At 41.9% G+C, this 23,948-nt stretch overlaps 1 protein-coding gene across 1 annotated transcript in view; it reads left to right on the forward strand.

The window, feature by feature from the left end:
• Positions 1-23,948, forward strand: part of LOC121531214 (SH3 and multiple ankyrin repeat domains protein 3-like) — a 159,458-nt gene that overhangs the window by 18,853 nt on the left and 116,657 nt on the right. Inside the window, exons 6-9 of the mRNA XM_045204981.1 lie at positions 19,557-19,634; positions 20,517-20,583; positions 20,984-21,225; positions 21,400-21,563. Of these exons, the coding sequence (XP_045060916.1) occupies positions 19,557-19,634; positions 20,517-20,583; positions 20,984-21,225; positions 21,400-21,563 (551 nt within the window). The remainder of the gene's footprint in view (positions 1-19,556; positions 19,635-20,516; positions 20,584-20,983; positions 21,226-21,399; positions 21,564-23,948) is intronic.

Here is a 23,948-nt window from a genome sequence, read left to right on the forward strand (position 1 = left end):
GGGCGGCGCACAATTGGCCCAGCGTCGTCCAGGGTAGGGGAGGGAATGGCCGGCAGGGATGTAGCTCAGTTGATAGAGCATGGCGTTTGCAACGCCAGGGTTGTGGGTTTGATTCCCACAGGGGGGGGCAGTATCAAAAAAAAAGAAGAAATATGTATTCACTAACTGTAAGTCGCTCTGGATAAGAGCGTCTGCTAAATGACTTAAATGTAAATGTAAATGTAAATGGAGTAAAGGTGGTCTAGAGTTTATTTTCCTCTGGTTGCACATGTGACATGCTGGTAGAAATTAGGTAAAATTGATTTAAGTTTGCCTGCATTAAAGTCCCCGGCCATGAGGAGCACAGCTTCTGGATTAGCATTTTCTTTGTTTGTTTATGGCCTTATACAGCTTGTTGAGTGAGGTAGTAGTGCCAGCGTCGGTTTATGGTGGTAAATAGACGGCTATGAAAAATACAGATGAAAACTCTCTTGGTAGATAGTGTGGTCTACAGCTTATCATGAGGTACTCTACCTCAGGCGAGCAATACCTCGAGACTACCTTAATATTAGACATCACGCACCAGCTGTTATTGACAAATAGACACACACCCCCATCTCTTACCGGACATAGCTGTTCTGTCCTGCCAATGCATGGAAAACCCAGCCAACTGTATATTATCCGTGTCGTCGTTCAGCCACGACTCGGTGAAACATAAGATATTATAGTTTTTAATGTCCCGTTGGTAGGATAGTCTTGAACGGAGCTCATCAAGTTTATTCTCCAGTGATTGCATTTTGGCTAATAGAACGGATGGTAGAGGTGGGTTACCCACTCGCCGACGAATTCTCACAAGGCACCCTGATCTCCGCCACCTGTATTTCCTTATTTTCTTCATGCGAATTACGGGGATTTGGGCCTTGTCTGGGAGCAACATTATATCCTTCGCGTCCAACTCATTGAATACAAAATCTTCATCCAGTTCGAGGTGAGTGATCGCTGTTCTGATATCCAGAAGCTCTTTTCGGTCATAAGAGACGGTAGCATCAACATTATGTACAAAATAAGTTACAAACAATGTGAAAAAACACACAAAATAGCACAATTGGTTAGGAGCCCGTAAAACGGCAGCCATCCCCTCCGGCGCCATTCTTCTTATCCAGAAAGGATGTTTGCAAAAAAAAGAACTTTGACACCTTTCTGTTTTCTCAATGACATGCAAATCAGCATTGAAAAAAGGCACACGTTTAAGTTTGCTCCCACCTGAGCAAGTCTGACCACAAGTCAGCAATGAGCTCAATCAGTCCTCTATGACAACAAAAATATAAACAACAAAGTAGGCTAATAAGTCCTTAGTCTTTGGGGTATGTTTAGGTAAAACAGTTTGTCTAATCTATATTTCCATTTTTCCAAGTCCTATTCTTGAAAATCAAGGGGTATTTCCACTGCATTTCAGCCCTGCCACAAAAGGACCAGCTGCCATCATGTCAGTGATTATCTCGTTAACACAGGTGAGAGTGTTGACGAGGACAAGGCTGGAGATCACTCTGTCATGCTGATTGAGTCAGAATAACAGACTGGAAGCTTTAAAAGGAGGGTGGTGCTTGAAATCATTGTTCTTCCTCTGTCAACCATGGTTACCTGCAAGGAAACATGTGCTGTCATCATTGCTTTGCACAAAAAGGGCTTCACAGGCAAGGATATTGCTGCTAGTAAGATTGCACCTAAATCAACCATTTATCGGATCATCAAGAACTTCAAGGAGAGAGGTTCAATTGTTGTGAAGAAGGCGTCAGGGCGCCCAAGAAAGTCCAGCAAGCGCCAGGACCGTCTCCTAAAGTTGATTCAGCTGCGGGATCGGGGCACCACCAGTGCAGAGCTTGCTCAGGAATGGCAGCAGGCAGGTGTGAGTGCATCTGCACGCACAGTGAGGCGAATACTTTTGGAGGATGGCCTGGTGTCAAGAAGGGCAGCAAAGAAGCCACTTCTCTCCAGGAAAATCATCAGGGACAGACTGATATTCTGCAAAAGGTACAGGGATTGGACTGCTGAGGACTGGGGTAGAGTCATTTTTTCTGATGAATCCTCTTTCCGATTGTTTGGGCCATCTGGAAAACACGTCCGGAGAAGACAAGGTGAGTGCTACCATCAGTCCTGTGTCATGCCAACAGTAAAGCATCCTGAGACCATTCATGTGTGGGGTTGCTTCTCAGCCAAGGGAGTGGGCTCAATCACAAATTTGCCTAAGAACACATCCATGAATAAAGAATGGTACCAACACATCCTCCGAGAGCAACTTCTCCCAACCATCCAAGAACAGTTTGGTGACGACCAATGCCTTTTCCAGCATGATGGAGTACCTTGCCATAAGGAAAAAGTGATGACTAAGTGGCTCGGGGAACAAAACATAGACATTTTGGGTCCATGGCCAGGAAACTCCCCAGACCTTAATCCCATTGAGAACTTGTGGTCGATCCTCAAGAGGCGTGTGGACAAACAAAAACCCACTACTTCTGACAAACTCCAAGCATTGATTATGCAAGAATGGGCTGCCATCAGTCAGGATGTGGCCCAGAAGTTAATTGACAGCATGCCAGGGCGGATTGCAGAGGTCTTGAAAAAGAAGGGTCAACACTGCAAATATTGACTCTTTGCATAAACGGAATGTCATTGTCAATAAAAGCCTTTGACACTTATGGAATACTTGTAATTATACTTCAGTGTACCATAGTAACATCTGACATAAAGATCTAAGAACACTGAAGCAGCAAACTTTGTGGAGACCAATACTTGTGTCATTCTCAAAACTTTTGACCACGACTGTACATAACCCATAAAGTAAAATGAAACATCCATTTATCGGCAGCTATGTAAACTCTAACATTGATTTATCCTGCAATAGATGTCGTTCAATTGGTAATATTCATTTTTGTCTTCTTCTAATGCCTCTTAAGGGTAAAGTAATCCAAAAGTAACTGAAAGTAATCAGGTTACGTTACTGAGTTTGGGTCATCCAACAGGTACGTTACTGATTACAATTTTGGACTGGTAACTAGTAACTGTAACAGATTACATTTAGAAAGTAACCTACCCAACCATGGTAGCGAGCAAGTTAGAGATAAGATTGATAAGATCAAGTGAGAGAATGAGACATTGAGTGCTGAGATTGGGGACTGAGGCTTAAGTGACTCATTGAAAAGCCATGGCTCAGGTGCTGAGAGCAGAGTGCTACGGAGTTGTGGGGTTGTTTCCCACATGGGCCACATCTACTGAGTATGGCTTTGTATAAAAATGTGTTGCTAAGATTTCTGTCTGTGAACTCGCGCATGTGTGTGACCTGTTTCCAAGGTTCTAGAACACTGACTGCACATGCACACAAAAGTATGTCTGAGGGGGTTTAGACAATTAGGACATCAATACTTAATCTAGACTGTTTGTAACACATCCACGTGACTGAGGATAGTATGTTCTACTACTGCCTGGAGAGAGAGGGAGGGGTGGAGGAGCAACAAAGGGAAAGAAGGTGAGAGAAAAAGAGTTGTTTTGGTTTTAGGGGAGGTAGACTATTGACAGGTGCATTTAAGACATAATAGGGAATTAGGGTTTACACAACCAAGAATAAAATGCCATAAAGTGGCATATTTTAGGTGATGCAAATGTCCTCATAATTGGTAGCCTTAAAGAACACAGATTTTAACCTCTGAGTCATGCTAATGAATATTCATGGTCAAATTGACAATTTTGGGGGAAATGTTTTGCTCCTCCCCGTCATAGACCCTGTCTCTGCGGTGTCCTATCGTCAAAGACAGGTTTCATCTCTCCAGTGTTTAGAGATCCAGGAGGCCACCGCTGGGCAGATTGATCACAGCGACAGAGCTTCTGAGTGGGGCTTAGCGGGCTGAACACGGGGGGAGTCTGCATGATGATCCATGAATCAACAGAGACACAAGTTCAGTGACAGAGATCCATATGAGAGAGATACAGAGGGAAAGGATATGGAGTGAGAAAGAGAGAGTGGGAGAGAGAGTAAAGGAAAGGAGAGAACCAGTCAAAGCAGACAGGGAAGAAGAAATTAGGATAAAAGAGTATGTGACAGAACGCTTCCAGTTGATGTATCAGTCAGTGAGAAGTAGACTGGTTAATGGAACAGAGAAGACTAGTTAATGAACAGAGTAAACTGGTTAATGAACAGAGTAGACTGGTTAATGACACCACTAGAGAGTGGGGGTCGATGGATCAGGGGGGTGGGAGGGGTCTCCCTCAGTGTTTAGGGGAGTGATGGAGCAGAGACACAACTCAAACTGAGAATGGGATGACAGGAACACAGATTTTAACCTCTGGGTCATGCTAATGAATATAAGTGGAGCCTATGGGATAATAATGATAACAGAACCCTGTGAGTTTGTATTTTCTATTTCGTGGTCGCACATTGAATATTGTTGTACGATTCGCAAATGTGTAATTTAATTTCGCAAGCTTGTATCATGATGTGTGAAAAATGTAACAACGGTCGCAAACTTGTAACTTGACATTTGAATACATTCAATAAGATTTGCAAGCATAATGATTTTCAGAATTATTACAAGTCCATTTACGACTATGAATATTCTGCTGTGAATCAAAAATACACTTGCAGATTTTTTATCTCCGCACGCTTGGAGTTTTGTCACTACTGTCACGTTACCAAGAGATTCATAAGCTTGTAGAATATTTTGTAAATCTCAGGAAGTAGCTTGAAGAGAAGAGAAGTAATTTCTACAAAGTACTTACTGTCGTGAATGAGCCTAGTCAATTTGACCTGATGACTCCTCCAGTACCCAGACAGAACTCTGGGAACACTGAAACAAGAAAGATCAAGAAGAAGCGCAAGAAGAACAGGAAGAGGCCTCAACTACAAGCAGCTAGAGAGCAGAAAAACACAGTCAAGGGCAGGGAGGAAGTGACTGGTGCCGGTAGACTGTATACAGATGTTCCTCTGCCGGAGGGCGGGGGTTCATCTTATATGGCGACACCCCCTTCGAACTTAAGTCCTGGGATGGAGCTGGTGGAGTTGCCTGATGGCACGTGGGCCATGAAGCAGATGACACCACAGATTGTCGTCATGTATGAAGGAAACGTGTTACCGAACGCTGTGTAGACATTACGTGTAATGGAGACAATGTGTTATGTAACTTTGCTTACATTTTACATTTTCGTCATTTAGCAGACGCTCTTATCCAGAGCGACTTACAGCCACTACAAACCAGTCTTTAGGAAAGGTAACAAAGCTTAGATGTCACGTATAAGGGGGAGGATGTGTTGTGTGGCTTGGGCGAAACTGCATGAAAACCAATATAAAAAATAGGGAAAGGAGATTCGGGGGAAGACAGATCAGGAGCTGATTGATGTATTAGAAGACTTTGGGGCAAAGGAAGAACAGAATACAATTGTTATTGTCAGAAACTACTGCATTATAAAAATCTATAAAATCCATCAGTTGTGAAGCTGTGGAACCAAAAGAGAAGTGTTACTGGTTTTCATTAACTATACTGAACAAAAATATAAACGCAACATGTAAAGTGTTGGTCCCATGTTTCATGAGCTGAAATAAAAGATCCCAGAAATTGTCCATACGCACAATAACGTATTTATCTCAAATTGTGTGCACAAATGTGTCTACATCCCTGTTAGTGAGCATTTCTCCTTTTCCAATATAATCCATCCACCTGACAGGTGTGGTATATTAAGAAGCTGATTAAACAGCATGACCATTACACAGGTGCACCTTGTGCTGGGGACAATAAAAGGCCACTCTAAAATGTGCAGTTTTGTCACACAACACAATGCCAAAGATTTTTGAGGGAGCGCGCAATTGGCATGTTGACTGCAGGAATGTTCACCAGAGCTGTTGCCAGAGAATTTAATGTTCATTTCTCTACCGTTAGCCGCCTCCAACATCGTTTTAGAGAAATTGGCAGTACGTCCAACCGGCCTCACAACCGCAGACCTTGTGTAACCACGCCAGCCCAGGACCTCCACATCCGGCTTCTTCACCTTTGGGATCGTCTGAGACCAGCCACCAGGACAGCGGATGAAACTGAGGACAATTTATGTCTGTATTAAAGCCCTTTTGTGGGGAAAAACTAATTTTGATTGGATAGGCCTGGCTCCCCAGCCATGGGTGGGCCTGGGAGGGCATAGGCCCACCCACTGCGCCCCTGCCCAGTCATGAGAAATCCATAGATTAGGGCCAAATTAATTGATTTAAATTGACTGATTTCCTTATACGAACTGTAACTCAGTAAAATTGTTTGAACTGTTGCATGTTGCATTTATATTTTTGTTCAGTATAGTTCATTTATTGCTTGTGTGGCAGTCAGGAAGTAGAGTAGCATTACAACAACTACAGGCTCAGGGGATACACCTAAGGTGGCCCGCGGCCAGACCATATTGTGGGTTCGAGCAGGAAACCAAATGGGAGCTCGAGGGTTAACTATGTAAAAAAGCACACTAAAGGAGCACCCAGATGAAACAGTTAAGTTAAATGTAATTAATTAATTTTAAATGAAACCCTATACCCGGGACCTAGAGAGTGTGACTCACCCGTGAGGGTGCTGTCTGGTCAATTACATAGGGAGGACCAGCCACTAGCAGGAGTGTCTGAGATTCTGCCGCACTTATAATAACTAGTTTAACCCCGTGGCGGAACGTATCCTGCGTGAACAGCTAGAAATCACGCAGTAAGAGCCGCGCCACATAATAAAATAGTACAGAGAGGACTATAAATAAATAATGGATTCATTGTTGGTGTTGTACACAAAAATAGCCCCCACTGACGCGTAGTATACCATGTCACAAACTACCCCTGAAGTGTAATCAGTAGGAAGGAGTGAGCTAACCTCTGTGGCAAGCAGGGATAGACCAAGAGGGATAACCCGGTTGATAAAGTGGAGCTCAGTGCTAACTCAGCTCACGGTAGGAAGACAAGGATTCCACCTCACTGGGAATCCAGGCCTACAACGGACAGTTGGAGTTGACCCACCCTGTGAGGTCAAGAGAAGATCCACAGGCAAAGACTACCCCCGTGTGAATGAAGCTAGTAGGTCCGTCAGGGAGGCGGCCCGTACTAGTCACCTCGACATTACTCCTCGGCTTGAAGTACTAGAATTAAACCGATCTTCTTGAAGGTAATCATCTATTGTATATGTGTACATCGATTTTTTTAAATTAAAGGCATGACAGTAGTTTAACAAGTGAAATATAATGGTACTTTTCTGATTAAATTGACAGCAGCTAATGTTAGCTACCTAACTAGCTTTACTATCAACTGGCTAGCTTCATCAGGCAGCTTTAGATGCGAGGGGAAAACAAATATAATATTTGCTAGTTAACCATCTGACTGATCAAGTTGAGATAAATGCCATTAGCCAGCTAACTAGCTAGCTAAATTGAAACTTGTTTTTGGAGTTTATTCACAAAGTTAGATAGAACTAGATCCACACATGTTATTCTCTATCATGCAGAATTGTAAGCGTGTAACGTATTCAATAATACAGACGTGGGTGATTTCTGTCCCAGGGGACTGAACTGTGTTCAATCTGTTCTCCAATTTCAGACCACAGTAGTTGAATGAGGTGTTAGTGAAGTACTGGAACAACAACCTGTACACTCCTGTTTAAAAAAAACCTGTGGCTGTCATGACTTCAACTGACTAAATACAGGAACAATGTTATTTTGTTAATCTCTGCAGGTTTGTCATCTGATTTCCAGGAGCCTGGTGGAGATAGATACAACCATAGTCCAAGGCAGGAGTCCGGCAGGACATTTCCCTACATCCACGTTGAGGCCTGCTACAGGCAGGAACATGGACCACTCCATGTCAGTAAGTCGTGCATATTTTCATATGAGTAGTGGAGAAGTCCTATGCACCATAAAGCTGTATACTCCTGGAGTAACTCACTGTCAAAGAGACTCATTAGAGGATTTCGCAGGAGGCCCTGGGCCATTGGGAGGTCAGGGGTGAGGGTTTAGGTGGAGTGAGAGCGAAGTTACAGACATGAAGAAAGAACTTGAACCACAGAGTAAGGCTACCTTCAAACCAAAATGCATGTCCAACACAGCTGTTTGGTAAGGGAAAAACACTGTTCTACATTTTTAATTGGTTGAAGGATAGTCTTTGCAACTTTTCTGAAGGACAGCCCAACACAACCCTCTTCCCCAACATGCTCATCCCTTTGAAAGACATTGAGTTGCTGTGCCTTTTACACATCCATATGTCTGATTGAAAGGCACCCTTATAGTCCTCAATAATCAACAATGGATTCAGTATCTCTTTCAATTCCATTCAGTACCTCTACAGGTGTTACAGAGAGAATATTCCAAGGACCTCCAGAGCCTTCTGACCAACTACCGGAGATCTCTCCAGAGCAGTGAAGTAAGCTCCGCTGGTGGTAATATACTTTATGCACTATTTAAACCTCCTTCACTATGGCTGACTGTCTGTGTGACGAAATATAGCATATTATCCAGGGCCATTGGTTGGATATGCTGTACTCACTCCAAAACTCATGCTATTTCCTCCCTCTAAAAGTCTCCCAGACAAACTAACATGTGTCCATCCCCAGGTGAGTCTGCTGGGCCATGGAACTCTAGAGCAGCACATCAAAAAAACCTGCCACCCTGTTGCCAGCTATCAGCAGACAGTTCCCTGAGGAAGGATGCAACTATCAAGGCTTTTCAATGGCCAAATTTGGGGGATGATCACCAAACGCAATAAAGTTTTGTATAAACTACTCATGTTCATTTTTTAAAAGTTGTTGCAAAACAAAACATTTTTTATAGCCTGTTCTTCACATTTTTACTAACTACTATGGTAACTTAAACATTAAAAAACATGCTGACTTTCTCCATCAAGACAACACTTGCAAGTCTCATGTCTAGGGTGAATACATTTTTATTCATGTATATAAGACATCACACAGGTGTTCCAACTAAAATATATATCCCAGACAAGCCTGAAGAACAGGACAAATAGACAAGTGAATATAAGTCATTGCTTGTGTCTGTAGCAGTTTGTATGAATGAGTGGTTACATAAGAGACATGTTAAATGGCTATGAGACAGTGATAAGGAGACTCTTGCTGGAATGTCAGGTAAGGTGCCACTGAAGGCCCCAGTATTCAGTCAGGCAGCTGGAAGCAGATGTCATCATCCAGGCCCATGCCACAGCATGCAGAGGCCTGATGGGGAGATGACAATAAATACATTATGTACCTTTCATCACCAAAGCCGTGTTAGCATTTACTGCACATGTTGCTGAACAATCCAACCATTTTGTTAGTGTCATTGATATAAATGGGCAATTCACATACAATATCAAGTTCATATGGTCCTTTGTAGCTCAATTGGTAGAGCATGGCGCTTGTAACGCCAGGGTAGTGGGTTCGATCCCCGGGACCACCCATACGTAAAAATTTATGCACGCATGACTAAGTCGCTTTGGATAAAAGCGTCTGCTAAATGGCATATTATTATTATTATAAGCATTGACTGTAATACCTCTAGGGTCCTGTGGTTGTCTGGCACTGGGAACATTTCTGCTTTCTAGTTATCTTACTCCCTCTCCACCTGAAATGCAATAACTACAAAAACATGAGTAACAATAAACCTAGTCAGTCAGTAATTTGGTCAACTTGGCTAATTAAACACAAATGTGCACAAGCCTACTCAGCCAAATTATACCAAAACAATACAGGCTATTTGCAGGACGGGCATATTCCAGTCACCAATTAATAAATAAATAGGCAGTGGAACATAGTGTTCAAAAGTCTGTAACAAGTCTTTAAAATACAGTGGGGGAAAAAAGTATTTAGTCAGCCACCAATTGTGCAAGTTCTCCCACTTAAAAAGATGAGAGAGGCCTGTAATTTTCATCATAGGTACACGTCAACTATGACAGACAAATTGAGAAAAAAAATCCAGAAAATCACATTGTAGGATTTTTAATGAATTTATTTGCAAATTATGGTGGAAAATAAGTATTTGGTCACCTACAAACAAGCAAGATTTCTGGCTCTCACAGACCTGTAACTTCTTCTTTAAGAGGCTCCTCTGTCCTCCACTCGTTACCTGTATTAATGGCACCTGTTTGAACTTGTTATCAGTATAAAAGACACCTGTCCACAACCTCAAACAGTCACACTCCAAACTCCACTATGGCCAAGACCAAAGAGCTGTCAAAGGACACCAGAAACAAAATTGTAGACCTACACCAGGCTGGGAAGACTGAATCTGCAATAGGTAAGCAGCTTGGTTTGAAGAAATCAACTGTGGGAGCAATTATTAGGAAATGGAAGACATACAAGACCACTGATAATCTCCCTCGATCTGGGGCTCCACGCAAGATCTCACCCCGTGGGGTGAAAAGGATCACAAGAACGGTGAGCAAAAATCCCAGAACCACACAGGGGGACCTAGTGCATGACCTGCAGAGAGCTGGGACCAAAGTAACAAAGCCTACCATCAGTAACACACTACGCCGCCAGGGACTCAAATCCTGCAGTGCCAGATGTGTCCCCCTGCTTAAGCCAGTACATGTCCAGGCCTGTCTGAAGTTTGCTAGAGTGCATTTGGATGATCCAGAAGAGGATTGGGAGAATGTCATATGGTCAGATGAAACCAAAATAGAACTTTTTGGTAAAAACTCAACTCGTCGTGTTTGGAGGACAAAGAATGCTGAGTTGCATCCAAAGAACACCATACCTACTGTGAAGCATGGGGGTGGAAACATCATGCTTTGGGGCTGTTTTTCTGCAAAGGGACCAGGACGACTGATCCGTGTAAAGGAAAGAATGAATGGGGCCATGTATCGTGAGATTTTGAGTGAAAACCCCCTTCCATCAGCAAGGGCATTGAAGATGAAACATGGCTGGGTCTTTCAGCATGACAATGATCCCAAACACACCGCCCGGGAAACGAAGGAGTGGCTTCGTAAGAAGCATTTCAAGGTCCTGGAGTGGCCTAGCCAGTCTCCAGATCTCAACCCCATAGAACATCTTTGGAGGGAGTTGAAAGTCCGTGTTGCCCAGCAACAGCCCCAAAACATCACTGATCTAGAGGAGATTTGCATGGAGGAATGGGCCAAAATACCAGCAACAGTGTGTGAAAACCTTGTGAAGACTTACAGAAAACGTTTGACCTGTGTCATTGCCAACAAAGGGTATATAACAAAGTATTGAGAAACTTTTGTTATTGACCAAATACTTATTTTCCACCATAATTTGCAAATAAATTCATTAAAAATCCTACAATGTGATTTTCTGGAATTCTTTTTCTCATTTTGTCTGTCATAGTTAACGTGTACTTATGATGAAAATTACAGGCCTCTCTCATCTTTTTAAGTGGGAGAACTTGCACAATTGGTGGCTGACTAAATACTTTTTTCCCCCACTGTATAGCTAGCAAATATATAATTTTTATTTTCTAGAAACCTAACATTATTAGCTACATTGATGATGGTGGGAATTTTTCCCCAGCAGTTTAAATTTACCTTAGTTAACGTTAGCTAGCTAAATGTTGACAGCTATATAATTAAGCAATAAGGCACGAGGGGGTGTGGTATATGGCCAATATACCATGGCTAAGTTAAGCACGACGCAACGCGGAGTACCTGGATACAGCCCTTAGCCGTGGTAAATTGGCCATATACCACAAACCCCCGATGTGCCTTATTGCTATTATAAACTGGTTACCAATGTAATTAGAGCAATAAAAATAAATGTTTTGTCATACCATGGTATACGGTCTGATATACCACGGCTGTCAGCCAAACAGCATTCAGGACTCGAACAACCCAGTTTATAATGGAATTTATATAAACTTCATCAATCTGATAGTTAACTATAAATGTATTTGTTTTCCCCTCGCATCTAAAGCTGCCTGATAAAGCTGATGTTAGCCAGTTGATAGTAAAGCTAGAATGAATTTCAGAAGCCAGCTAGCTAAAGTTAACTTAGCTGCTGTCAATGGATTTCATCTGAAATGTACTATTTATATTTCACATGATAAACAAATTACTGTCATACCTTTTCACAAATATTAAATATTTACATATATAAAAGAGATGATTACCTTCAAGTAGATTGTTATATTCTAGTACTTCAGGCCGAGTAACGTTAACAATGTTACTTTGTAGAAATGACTTATCTTCTCTTCTAGTGGTCTAGTGGTCTTCTAGTGGTCCTCTGTAGCTCAGCTGGTAGAGCACGGCACTTGTAACTTGTTCGATCCCCGGGACCACCCATACACAAAAAATGTATGCACGCATGACTGTAAGTCATGTAAGTGTCTGCTAAATGGCATATTATTATTATTATTCTCTTCAAGCTACTTCCTGAGATTTGATTGATGGAGCAATCCAGCCAATGGTTGCAGCAATAGACGGCTGTGGTTTTGGCTGATTGGTCAGGAGTAAAAAAGGTCCTGCCCCTAAAGCTGCTCAAACCAGTTTTTTTTTTTACTTGCGAATCACTTTCTATAAATTTACAAAACTTTCTACAAGCTTACGAATCTCTTGGTAATGTGACAACAGTGGCAGAACTCACAAGGTTCTGTCATCATTATTATCCAGGAGCCCAGGTGGAATCAGGCACCTGTCATACAAGACATGGAGAGGGAACAAAATGGGACCGGGAAGATTGTAAATGTCATTGTATCTTACATTCTTTTGACAATGGAACCCTCTATAAAGCTGTTGAATTCTGAATGTAAAACTGAGTCTCCTGAATTATTAATCCATTTAGTAAAATGCAGAGCTTTACTATACATTGCTTTTAGCAACAGTACTGTAGGGGAACTCTACTCCTCTGGAGTTGACCTGCTGATGTTCAGTGTATATCATGGTAAAGAAACGTAGAGAGTGTCGTGGAAATTCTAATTAATTAATGAGGAGAGACAAGATCAATCACCAATCAGGATATTACTTTATTCAAAATGTATTAATAAGAGAGCAGGTCACACCACAAACACAGATTAATAGAGTGAATGCTCTGCAATAATGAGTCTGGTCGACCCCACACTCTTCAGTGTTGGGCTGAGAGCTCTGACATACAGAGATAAACAGAGGTCTTATATACTAGACCTATAAATGCTTAGTTATGGCTGGTTCCACCACAACTGTCCCAATTTGTCAAACCAACAGATATCTACTGGAGGAAGTGGCCAAATATTCAGAGTCCTCTGTGTTCTCATGCAAGTACTAATAATTGTTTGTTCTTAGAATAGAGGATAAGGAGAGACTTCGTTCGGAACAGAGATACCTTGTATCCGAACATGCAAGTTTCAGAGTACACAGGGTGGGGGTAAGAACACGAGATGTGCACAGCCGTGGTGGATTAGATACAGAGTTACGTTAAAACAGCAATTTACACAACCAGAGTAACAGGATCATTTATATTTACCTTAAAGTAATGCTGATAACTAATTTTTTCTCTCACAAGAGGAAGTCTGCTGGATTCTTAATGGTTTCCTGTAATATGACTATGGCTGCAAGCAGGGAGACAGATGTCCCTCTCTATAATTGGTCTCCTGGAGCGTTTGTGCATTTGTGTGTGTGTATGTGTGTGGTGTTGTAAGCAGAGAGGCAGCAGTTGATGCATGGGTTTTCTACCGCCATTCATCTCCCCATTCCAAATAAAAAGAGCACGCATACACACACAATTGCGCAGACAAGAAAACACACACACACATACACTGAACAACCCCTGCCTCTCTTTCTTTCTCTACATCCCTTAATTCCCTTCTCTGTGTTTCTCCACTGATCCCTCTCTTTCTGTTCTTACTCTCTCACCCCCCTGTCTCTCCTGTCTCACCTCTGTCAGCCTCCTCCTCCTTAGTGGATACTTTCTCATTCCCAGTAGATTATTCTGCTACTGCTAGAGACTCCTGCCTAAGGGAGAACAGGACACACAAACACACACACACAGCCCATCTCTATGTGTATTAACCGCCCTAGCTAATTCACTGTCAGAGCCTTAATGTGGTCATTAGCTACAGTTTGCTCCTCATCTTTAAGTGTAAAGTAAAAATAAAGACATTTAAACGTGTCTAAAAGAGGCTAAAGGTTTGCCACCCCCATGCTATGCTATTCCACAGCTGTAAAACATCATCCAGAGAGAGAGAGAGAGAGAGAGAGAGAGAGAGAGAGAGAGAGAGAGAGAGAGAGAGAGAGAGAGAGAGAGAGAGAGAGAGAGAGAGAGAGAGAGAGAGAGAGAGAGAGAGAGAGAGAGAGAGAGAGAGAGAGAGAGAGAGAGAGAGAGAGTAGTGTAGACTACTTTATCACCGAACTCAATTCAGAGTCTCTCAGAGCGTTCAGTCAGCCCACTGACACCCCCATTGGATCACAGCAAAATCACAGTGTACTTCAACAGAGAAGAACAAAAGCAGGATATACAGCTTACAATTAAGAAATGCTGTAGTTGGAAGGTAAGTTGTATAGAAACCAGTGGAGGCTGGTGGGAGGAGTTATAGGAGGACAGGCTCATTGTGATGGCTCGAATGGAATTAATGGAACAGAGTCCAACATGTGATTTCCATATGTTTTATGTGTTTGATACCGTTCCATGTATTCCATTCCAGCCATTACAATGAGCCCGTCCTCCTATAGCTCCTCCCACCAGCCTCCTCTGGTAGAAACATACAAAAAACTATTGGCAAACAACAAATTCAATCCCTTTTAGACAACTTATTGGACAAAATGTTTCACTGCAATAGTGAAGGTGTAAACCTGGCAGTAGAAAGCCTAAAGTATATTTGATCTTTCAGCTTCCCTATCAAATCAAAACATTTCAAGCAAACAACCCAAGAAAATTAACAACAATGGTGGAGTTATGTCGCACATGCAGCTAACAAAAACATATGGAAATGTCTGCTCTACCCAAAATTACAACCAAATAATTGCAGCATTACCGCAAAAATGGAAGAGGAAAGTGGAAGGGTTAAAAAGTAAGGAACTTGTCTGTCGGCCTTGCATTAAAGAACATAATTGGTTAAAGACAATTGTGATAAATAGTATATTTAAGGACCAAAGGATTGACAACCGTCCCATATAGATTGCAAAATAGTTGGGAAGAGATTTTTGACGTACCGATTCCATGGCATAGTGTTTATGAACTGATACGGAAAACGCACCAGATTCAAAACTTTGAATTTTTCAATGTAAATTATTATACACAATTTTTGCTACCAATAGAATGTTATTTATATGGGGGATACAATCTACCCAGCTCTGCAGATTTTGCTGCGAAGAGACAGAATCATTAGATCATTTGTTTTGGTACTGTCCATTTGTAGCTTGTTTTTGGTCACAGGTCCAGGAATGTCTGAAGGGTTGCAATATTTACCTGGAGCTAACCCTGCAGAGAGCACTACTGGGTGATCTGAAAAGTCATAGTCAATCGATCAATAATATAATAATACTTTTAGCAAAAATGTTTATTTTCAATTTACAATCTGTAGAAGCAATGAGAATAGAAGGGTTCAGAACTTTTCTGAAACATCACAGTACAGTTGAAAAATATATGGCAAATAGAAATCCAATATGGATGGTGTTAAGAGATAGATGGGAGGTGTTGAATGGAGCTGAAGGATGGGACTAATAACAACTAACAACAACTAATAACAGCAAGATAACTAATGTAAAGCATACTGTGTGCTTAGTAAGTATATAGGCTATAGGTTGAGAGCTTTTGTGAAAGAGCACAGTTAGAAAGATATGGCATATACAGTGGGGGAAAAAAGTATTTAGTCAGCCACCAATTGTGCAAGTTCTCCCACTTAAAAAGATGAGAGAGGCCTGTAATTTTCATCATAGGTACACGTCAACTATGACAGACAAATTGAGGAAAAAAACCGGGAGACCCATGGGGCGGCGCATAATTGGCCCTGCGTCGTCCAGGGTAGGGGAGGGAATGGCCGGCAGGGATGTAGCTCAGTTGGTAGAGCATGGCGTTTGCAACGCCAGGGATGTGGGTTCAATTCCCACAGGGGGCCAGTATGAAAAATAAAATAATGTATGCACTCACTAACTGTAAGTCGCTCTGGATAAGAGCGTCTGCTAAATGACTAAAATGGAAAATGGAAATGGAACTCTGACTATCCAGTAGCTCACTTTGTTGAAGCTAACCATCCTATCTCCTCCCTCAAATATACAGGTATTGAGCATGTTACTCTACCAAGGAGAGGAGGTAACATCGAGACCCTACTACTACAGAGGGAGGCCTACTGGATATCCTATTAAAAAACATTGACTCCTAGTGGTCTGAACATTGACTTTGATCTCAGGCCTTTCTTATGGCCAATTATATTTTTTGTGAACAGGTCTTGAAAATGAATGTATTCTTTCTACAGCTTATCAGCGTATATCCAATATGTTCCCCCTGTTGATGATGTTTATTATGCATTATGGTTGAACCAAAAGATGACATGTAACAAAAACATTTAATTAAATTAGAAATATTTAAATATATAGGTGAAATTTAATAAAACAATGTATGTTGATGCTAATGTTATGCTAATGCTAATGATAACAATGTCATAATATATTCAATATGCTGTGGGCTATTGTCTTTTAATAGTTTCGCTTAATTCATTCTGATTAACCTAGCAATTACAACACACCCCTCACTATTGTCATTGGTTGCACTAATTGCATTGTTTGTCTACATAACCAGGTTCAAGCATTCATGACATTACCCTGAAGAAGGCACAGTTATGCCGTAACGTTGGTGGTTTCTTACCCAATAAATTACTGGGAGTTTATACATAGAGTATGCGACTCTCTTGATTTGTTTTAATTGCTTACAGTTTAGTCAGCACCTCTACGCTAAATAATGTTCTCTGGGTGTGTGCCAGCTCATGCTTTTTTTTAGGGGGAAAACATATGACTAAATCAATGTATGCAAACAACAACAAGTGTGTGGTTAATAAAATTGGCAAAAAACTCACTGATTTCTTTCCTCAGGGCCTTGGGGTGAGACAGGGATAGAGCTTGAACCCACCCTCTTCAACATATATACTGTATCAACGAATTGCAGAGGGCCTTACTCTACTAGATTTGAAGTCAAATGATCTGGTGCTTCTGTCCCCAACCAAGGACGGCCTACAGCAGCACCTAGATCTTCTGCACAGATTCTGTCAGACCTGGGCCTTGACAGTGAATCCAAAAAAGGTCCAGTTGCAGGACCACAAATACATTCCATCTAGACACTGTTGCCCTAGAGCACACAAAAAATGATACGTACCCCAGCTTAACATCAGCACCACAGGTAACTTCCACAAAGCTGTGAACAATCTGAGAGACAAGGCAAGAAGGGCCTTCTACTCCATCAAAAGGAACATAAAATTCGACATCCCAATTAGGATCTGGCAAAAAATATTTAAATCAGTTATAGAACCCATTACCCTTTATGGTTGTGAGGTCTGGGATCCACTCACCAACCAATAATTCACAAAATGGGACAAACACCCAATTGAGACTCTGCATGCAGAATTCTGAAAAAATATCCTCTGTGTACAACGTATAACCCCAAATAATGCATACAGAGCAGCATTAGGACGATACACGCTAATTAGCCAGCTGGTTCTGGGGCTCAGTTCACAAACACAAACAGACCCCACAGAGCCCCAGGACAGCAACACAATTAGACCCAACCAAATTGTGAGAACACAATAAGATAATTATTTGACACATTGGAAAGATTCAACCAAAAATACAGAGCAAACTGGAATGCTATCTGGCCCTAAACAGAGAGTACACAGTGGAAAAAATACCTGACCACTGTGACTGACACAAAATGAAGGAAATCCTTGACTATGTACAGACTCAGTAAGCCTAGCCTTGCTATCAAGAGAGGCTGCCATAGGCAGACCTGGGTATCGAGAGAAGACAGGCTATGTGCCCACTGCCCACAAAATGAGGTGAAAACTGAGCTGCACTTCCTATCCTCCTGCCAAATGTATTACCATATTAGAGACACATATTTCCCACAGATCACACAGACCCACAAAGAATTTGGAAACATACCAAATATTGACAAACTCCCATATCTGTTAGGCGAAATGTCACAGTGTGAAATCACATTAGCCAGATGTGTGACCTGTTGCCATAAGAAAAGGACAATTTCCCTCATTAAAATGTAAATCAATTCATAACATTTTTGACATGCGTTTTTTTGGATTTTTTTGTTGTTATTCTGTCTCTCACTGTTCAAATAAACCTACCATTAAAATTATAGACTGATCATGTCTTTGTCAGTGGGCAAACGTACAAAATCAGCAGGAGATCAAATACTTTTTTCCCTCACTGTATGTATCTGTTTATTTATTTGTTTTCCCTTGCCATTCATACTTCAACTATTTGCACATTGTTAAAACACATAGCCAATAATATAATTCCTTTTAACATTTTGTGAGTGTAATGTTTATTGTTAATATCTGATAGTTTTTTCCTGTTTATTTGGAATAGTAAACATACAGTATGTTTCCAATGCCAATAAAGCCCCTTTGAATTGAATTTAAAATTGACAGAGACAGAGAGAGAGTGAGTGAGAGAGAGCGAGAGCGAGAGCGCGAGAGAGAGAGAGAGCGAGCGAGAGAGCGAGAGAGAGAGAGAGCATTGTACAGGCGACTAGTGATTAGCTAAGCTAACAGCCGCAGGGTGTGCTAGCATTAGCATGAAGTGATTATAGAGCTATTACAGGAAAGGCACTGCATTATTGAACCGCCTTGTTAGTTAAAGGAAGATGTGTTGATTCCTTATGTCTCTCTGCTTACCTTAAAAAAAACACACAACTCGGACTATAGGTTCATGTGAGATCAATGTAATATGAACAGAGATATGCGTTCCTGTGAGTGTGCATGTGTGCATGCACATGCTGTGACGGATGTGTGTATATGAATATGACTCAAAAAGCTCCAGGAAGAGAGCAGCCACAAGTTTGGTTAAGAAGGTCAATCATAGAGCTGTTAATTCTACTGTGTTTTAAATTACATATCGATCTATACCCTGCAAACACATAGCCCTTCCCTTAACCCATGGATCCCTCCTGAGAAAGGGGGAGGACTATACATTTACACACAGCCGCAATGATATAGCCTAATGACACACATTCACATCGCAACACACATGTTATGTTAGGGTATGAATAGAGGCAGAAAGGAGGGAAAGGGAGGGTGATGGAGAGACAATTCTGAGAGGGAGAGAAGGGGAGAGGAAGGCTCTAGCATTAAAGGATGAATGTAGGGAGGTAGGGAGTCTCTCTCTCTTTCACTCTCTTTCTGGTCAGTGTAATTAGCAGACTTAGCTCTGTTGGGACCAATTAGAGAATAGAGCTGGCACTCACTGGAGCCTCATATATCTTCTGTGTGTGTGTGTTTCTGTGTGTGTGTGTGTGCACATGAATGGTTGTGCGTGTGTGCTTGTTCGTGTGTGTGTGTTCTGATGAATTGCCGATCTATATGCAACCAAAATACCGACATTTCACAACTGATCTAACTTTTCTAACAAATGTATCCAATTCTCTCTCTTTCTCTTTCTCTTTCAGGATAGCTGTACCAGAGTTCTACTGTTTCGGGGAGCGAATAAAGAGATCAAGAACTACAACAGCCAGACAGCCTTTCAGGTGAGACTCTCCATCCCTCAGCTTTCCTCTATCAGACATTACATTCTAGTTATACAGTAACCATATGCCAAAAGGACAACTTTATATGGACTTAATATGGAAAAAGTTTTAGTAACTCTTGGAGGTCAAGGGAGCTCAATAATATATTTATATTTGTTCTGTGATAACTACATGGCATAAAGGCAACACCACTTGAACACTGTTTCTCTACTCTGGCCTGCCTCTGTGGCAAGCTGTGTGATTAAGCTTGTGACAAATTGACATTGACACAGATTTCCTCAATACATCAATGTTAATTTGTTTGTACACAGTGCTAGCTGGCTCCACACACCGCCAGGGCACTCACACTTGCACACACACGCACACATGCACGCATTCACATGCACACGCTCACACAGTGCCAGAAATCAGAAACACACACTGCTGTCAGACATCTGTTACAATCAGCCTTTTAATGAAGGGTTACTGATGTGTGAAAGATTAATCAGACAGATAGACAGAAAGAGAGAGAGAGAGAGAATGGAGAGGGAACCATAGAGTAATGCAAATGAAGAGGGGAGAGATTATGGAAATGTAGTCTTAAAAAGCTGATATTTAGAGTAGATGTAGTATACATCTGATAATTGGTTCCCAAAATGTGTTTTCTTGAAACAACAGAGGCTAGTGTTTATTCCAGACAGACTCTGAGACAGCAGGTTTCAGCAGAGTTCTGTGATCTCCCCATGAGAAGGACAGTTTCCTATGGGAGCCTTGTTTTACAGAACACTCATGTTGAGAAGCAGGATACAAACCTCTAGTTGGGAAAGGAAGAAACACACAACATATATTATGCCTCTCCTCCCCTTCTCTCCCCTCTTCTCTCCTCCCTCTCTCCTCCTCCAGGTGGCCATTATAGCAGGAAACTTTGATCTGGCTGAAATCATCAAGATCCACAAAGTGTCAGACGTTGGTGAGTAGACTACAGTACATGGCATGGGTATGTGGCTAACAGTAGGTGGTCACTGGACTCTAAAGAATTAATCTTGACTGAATTACCCTGACTGATCTCCCATAGTGGTGTGAGAGGGTGAGAGAGCCCTCAGCTAAGTGACTGAAGCACTCGAACTGTAGCCACTGTAATCACCCAGTCTGTAATGATCCCTGAGCATGTGCACTTGCTCTGTGTAATTCAGTGTACTGGGTGTCAATCTGCTATGTGTGAATAGTCTGCCATCTAGTGTTTGAAGGAAATAATATACCAGATTCCTAATATAATGCAGTAAGATGTTTTCCTAACTCAATAGCCTCGGCAGTACCTTAGGAAAGGCATGTTGATTTGGCTAGCAACATTTTGTGTGTTTCTGTCCCAGTGCCTTTCAGGGAGACCCCCTCCTACACCAACCGTAGACGTGTGTTGGTGGGCGGCCTGCCCTCGCCCCGCTCCCTGCTGCGCTCCGCTAGCGACAACAACCTCAATGGGGACAGCAGTCACGGTCTGGGTCAGAGTCTGGGGCAGGGTCACGGTCACGGTCGACAGGGTCAGTCTCCTGTCCCCTCTCTGAGAAGCCTGCCTGCACTGGGACAACACCAACAACACGCCAGCCTGGGGGAGGTGAGAGGGAGAGACAGAGAGACAGAGACAGAGAGAGAGACAGAGTGTGTGTGTGTCTGTGTGTATGTGTGTGTGTGTGCGTGTGAGTGCGTGCCTGCCTGCATGTGTGTGTGTGACAGAGACATATGAAATATATGTGTGACTGTGTGTGACTGTGTGTGTGTTATTTTCCAGACCCGTCATGGAGAGGTGCCAGACAGCAGTCTCCAGAGCACAGGCAGTTCTCGCTCCTCCCACTCCCGGTCTCCCTCGCTACACAGTCATCTGCATGAGGGTGATCAGGGCATCAGGAAGGCACACGGACACCCTCTGGGACACGTCCCTCGAGGACGCCTCAGGTGAGATGGACAATCAATCATTTATTTAATATACTGCTCCCTTGGGGGACAATGAACTGTTCTGTTGTCTGATCTGATAGGCCAGCTCCTCCTCTCTCCTACTTGTCATTGTCTCTCCAGTGTGGGATAAATTGAGCAGATTGCTAATGCTGAGGTTGCTAACCATTTTATTTTGATAATGTGTCAGTAGTACTGACTCAGTACATGATTAAACACATAGCTTTATGCTTCTTCTATAGAACACTGTATGTGTGTATGTGTTTCTGCAAGTGTGTGCATGTTTATATGTGTATGTGTGTGTGTGTGTGTGTGTGCTTATTCTCCAGAAGCATCAGCAGTTTGATGTCTGACATGGGAATTGCATTACAGACATGACTGTAGCCCTCTCTCCCTTTGTAATACCCTACTGTCACTTCACTCCATCCATCACACAGGCTGCTACTCAGACCTTTCTCTCTCTCTCTCTCTCTCTCTCTCTCTCTCTCTCTCTCTCTCTCTCTCTCTCTCTCTCTCTCTCTCAATTCAATTCAATTCAATTTAAGGGCTTTATTGGCATGGGAAACGTGTGTTAACATTGCCAAAGCAAGTGAAGTAGATAGTAAACAAAAGTGAAATAAACAATAAATATTAACAGTAAACATTACTCTCAGAAGTTTCAAAAGAATAAAGACATTTCAAATGTCATATTATGTATATATACAGTGTTGTAACAATGTGCAAATAGTTAAAGTACAAATGGGAAAATAAATAAACATAAATATGGGTTGTATTTACAATGGTGTTTGTTCTTCACTGGTTGTCCTTTTCTTGTGGCAACAGGTCACAAATCTTGCAGCTGTGATGGCACACTGTGGTTTTTCACCCAGTAGATAAGGGAGTTTATCAAAATTGGGTTTGTTTTCGAATTCTTTGTGGATCGCTGTAATCTGAGGGAAATATGTGTCTCTAATATGGTCATACATACATACATACTCTCTCTATCTCTCTCTCTCTCTCTCTCTCTCTCTCTCTCTCTCTCTCTCTCTCTCTCTCTCTCTCTCTCTCTCTCTCTCTCTCTCTCTCTCTCTCTCTCTCTCTCTCTCTCTCTCTCTCTCTCTCTCTCTCTCTCTCTCTCTCTCTTCGTCCCTCCCTTCCCTTTGTCTTAAGAAGGACACGGTAGTAAAGCAGCATCAGTGTGTTGAACATGACACCCTGTTGGTAGAGGTAGTATAGCTTACCTGTATTTGAATGTACTACGGTCTCCACTAAGAGGTATAGTGATACCTTAATTTTCAGTTGATATGAGATGCGTACTGAGACTCTGTCCCGTATCAGTAGTAGTTAGACTGAGAGAGGTACAAAAGGAGGGATAAAGAAAGGCCCAGATAGAGGGAGGTAGAGGTCATTTCCCTGATGTGTCCTGTCCTAGATGCTGTAATTAGTCATGTTTATCTGTGTAAGAAGTGACAGGTCTGGAAATTACTAATGTTATTGACACAACAGTAAAGGCCTGAAGATACCTGAGGGAGAGAGAGACGGTCCTCAAATGACTTGGTGCAGGGAAAATATTAGCTACACGTTTACACCTAATCTTTATCTTCCTTGTTTCCCACCCTCCCTTCTTCTTTCCTTCCTTCTACTCCTCTCCCTCTCTCTCTCTTGTTGGCCACTACTGGTCTCTCTCTCAATTCAATTTCAATTTCAATTTCAATTTCAATTTAAGGGCTTTAATGGCATGGGAAACATATGTTTACATTGCCAAAGCAAGTGAAATAGATAATAAACTAAAGTGAAATAAACTATAAAAAATTAACAGTAAACATTACACTCACAAAAGTGTAATGTTTGCAATGTTATAATGATGTGCAAATAGTTAAAGTACAAAAAGGAAAATAAATAAACATAAATATAGGTTGTATTTACAATGGTGTTTGTTGTTCACTGGTTGCCCTTTTCTTGTGGCAACAGGTCACACATCTTGCTGCTGTGATTGCACACTGTGGTATTTCACCCAATAGATATGGGAGTTTATCCAAATTGGATTTGTTTTCTAATTCTTTGTGGATCTGTGTAATCTGAGGGAAGTATGTTTCTAATATGGTCATACATTTGGCAGGAAGTTAGGAAGTGCAGCTCAGTTTCCACCTCATTTTGTGGGCAGTGTGCACATAGTCTGTCTTCTCTTGAGAGCCAGGTCTGCCTACGGCGGCCTTTCTCAATAGCAAGGCTATGCTCACTGAGTCTGCACATAGTCAAAGATTTTCTTAATTTTGGGTCAGTCACAGTGGTCAGGTATTCTGCCACTGTGTACTCTCTGTTTAGGGCCAAATAGCATTCTAGTTTGCTCAGTTTTTTTGTAAATTCTTTCCAATGTGTCAAGTAATTATCTTTTTGTTTTCTCATGAT

Source organism: Coregonus clupeaformis, chromosome 19 (assembly GCF_020615455.1).
Source record: "Coregonus clupeaformis isolate EN_2021a chromosome 19, ASM2061545v1, whole genome shotgun sequence".
In the NCBI taxonomy this organism is placed as follows: Eukaryota; Metazoa; Chordata; class Actinopteri; order Salmoniformes; family Salmonidae; genus Coregonus; species Coregonus clupeaformis.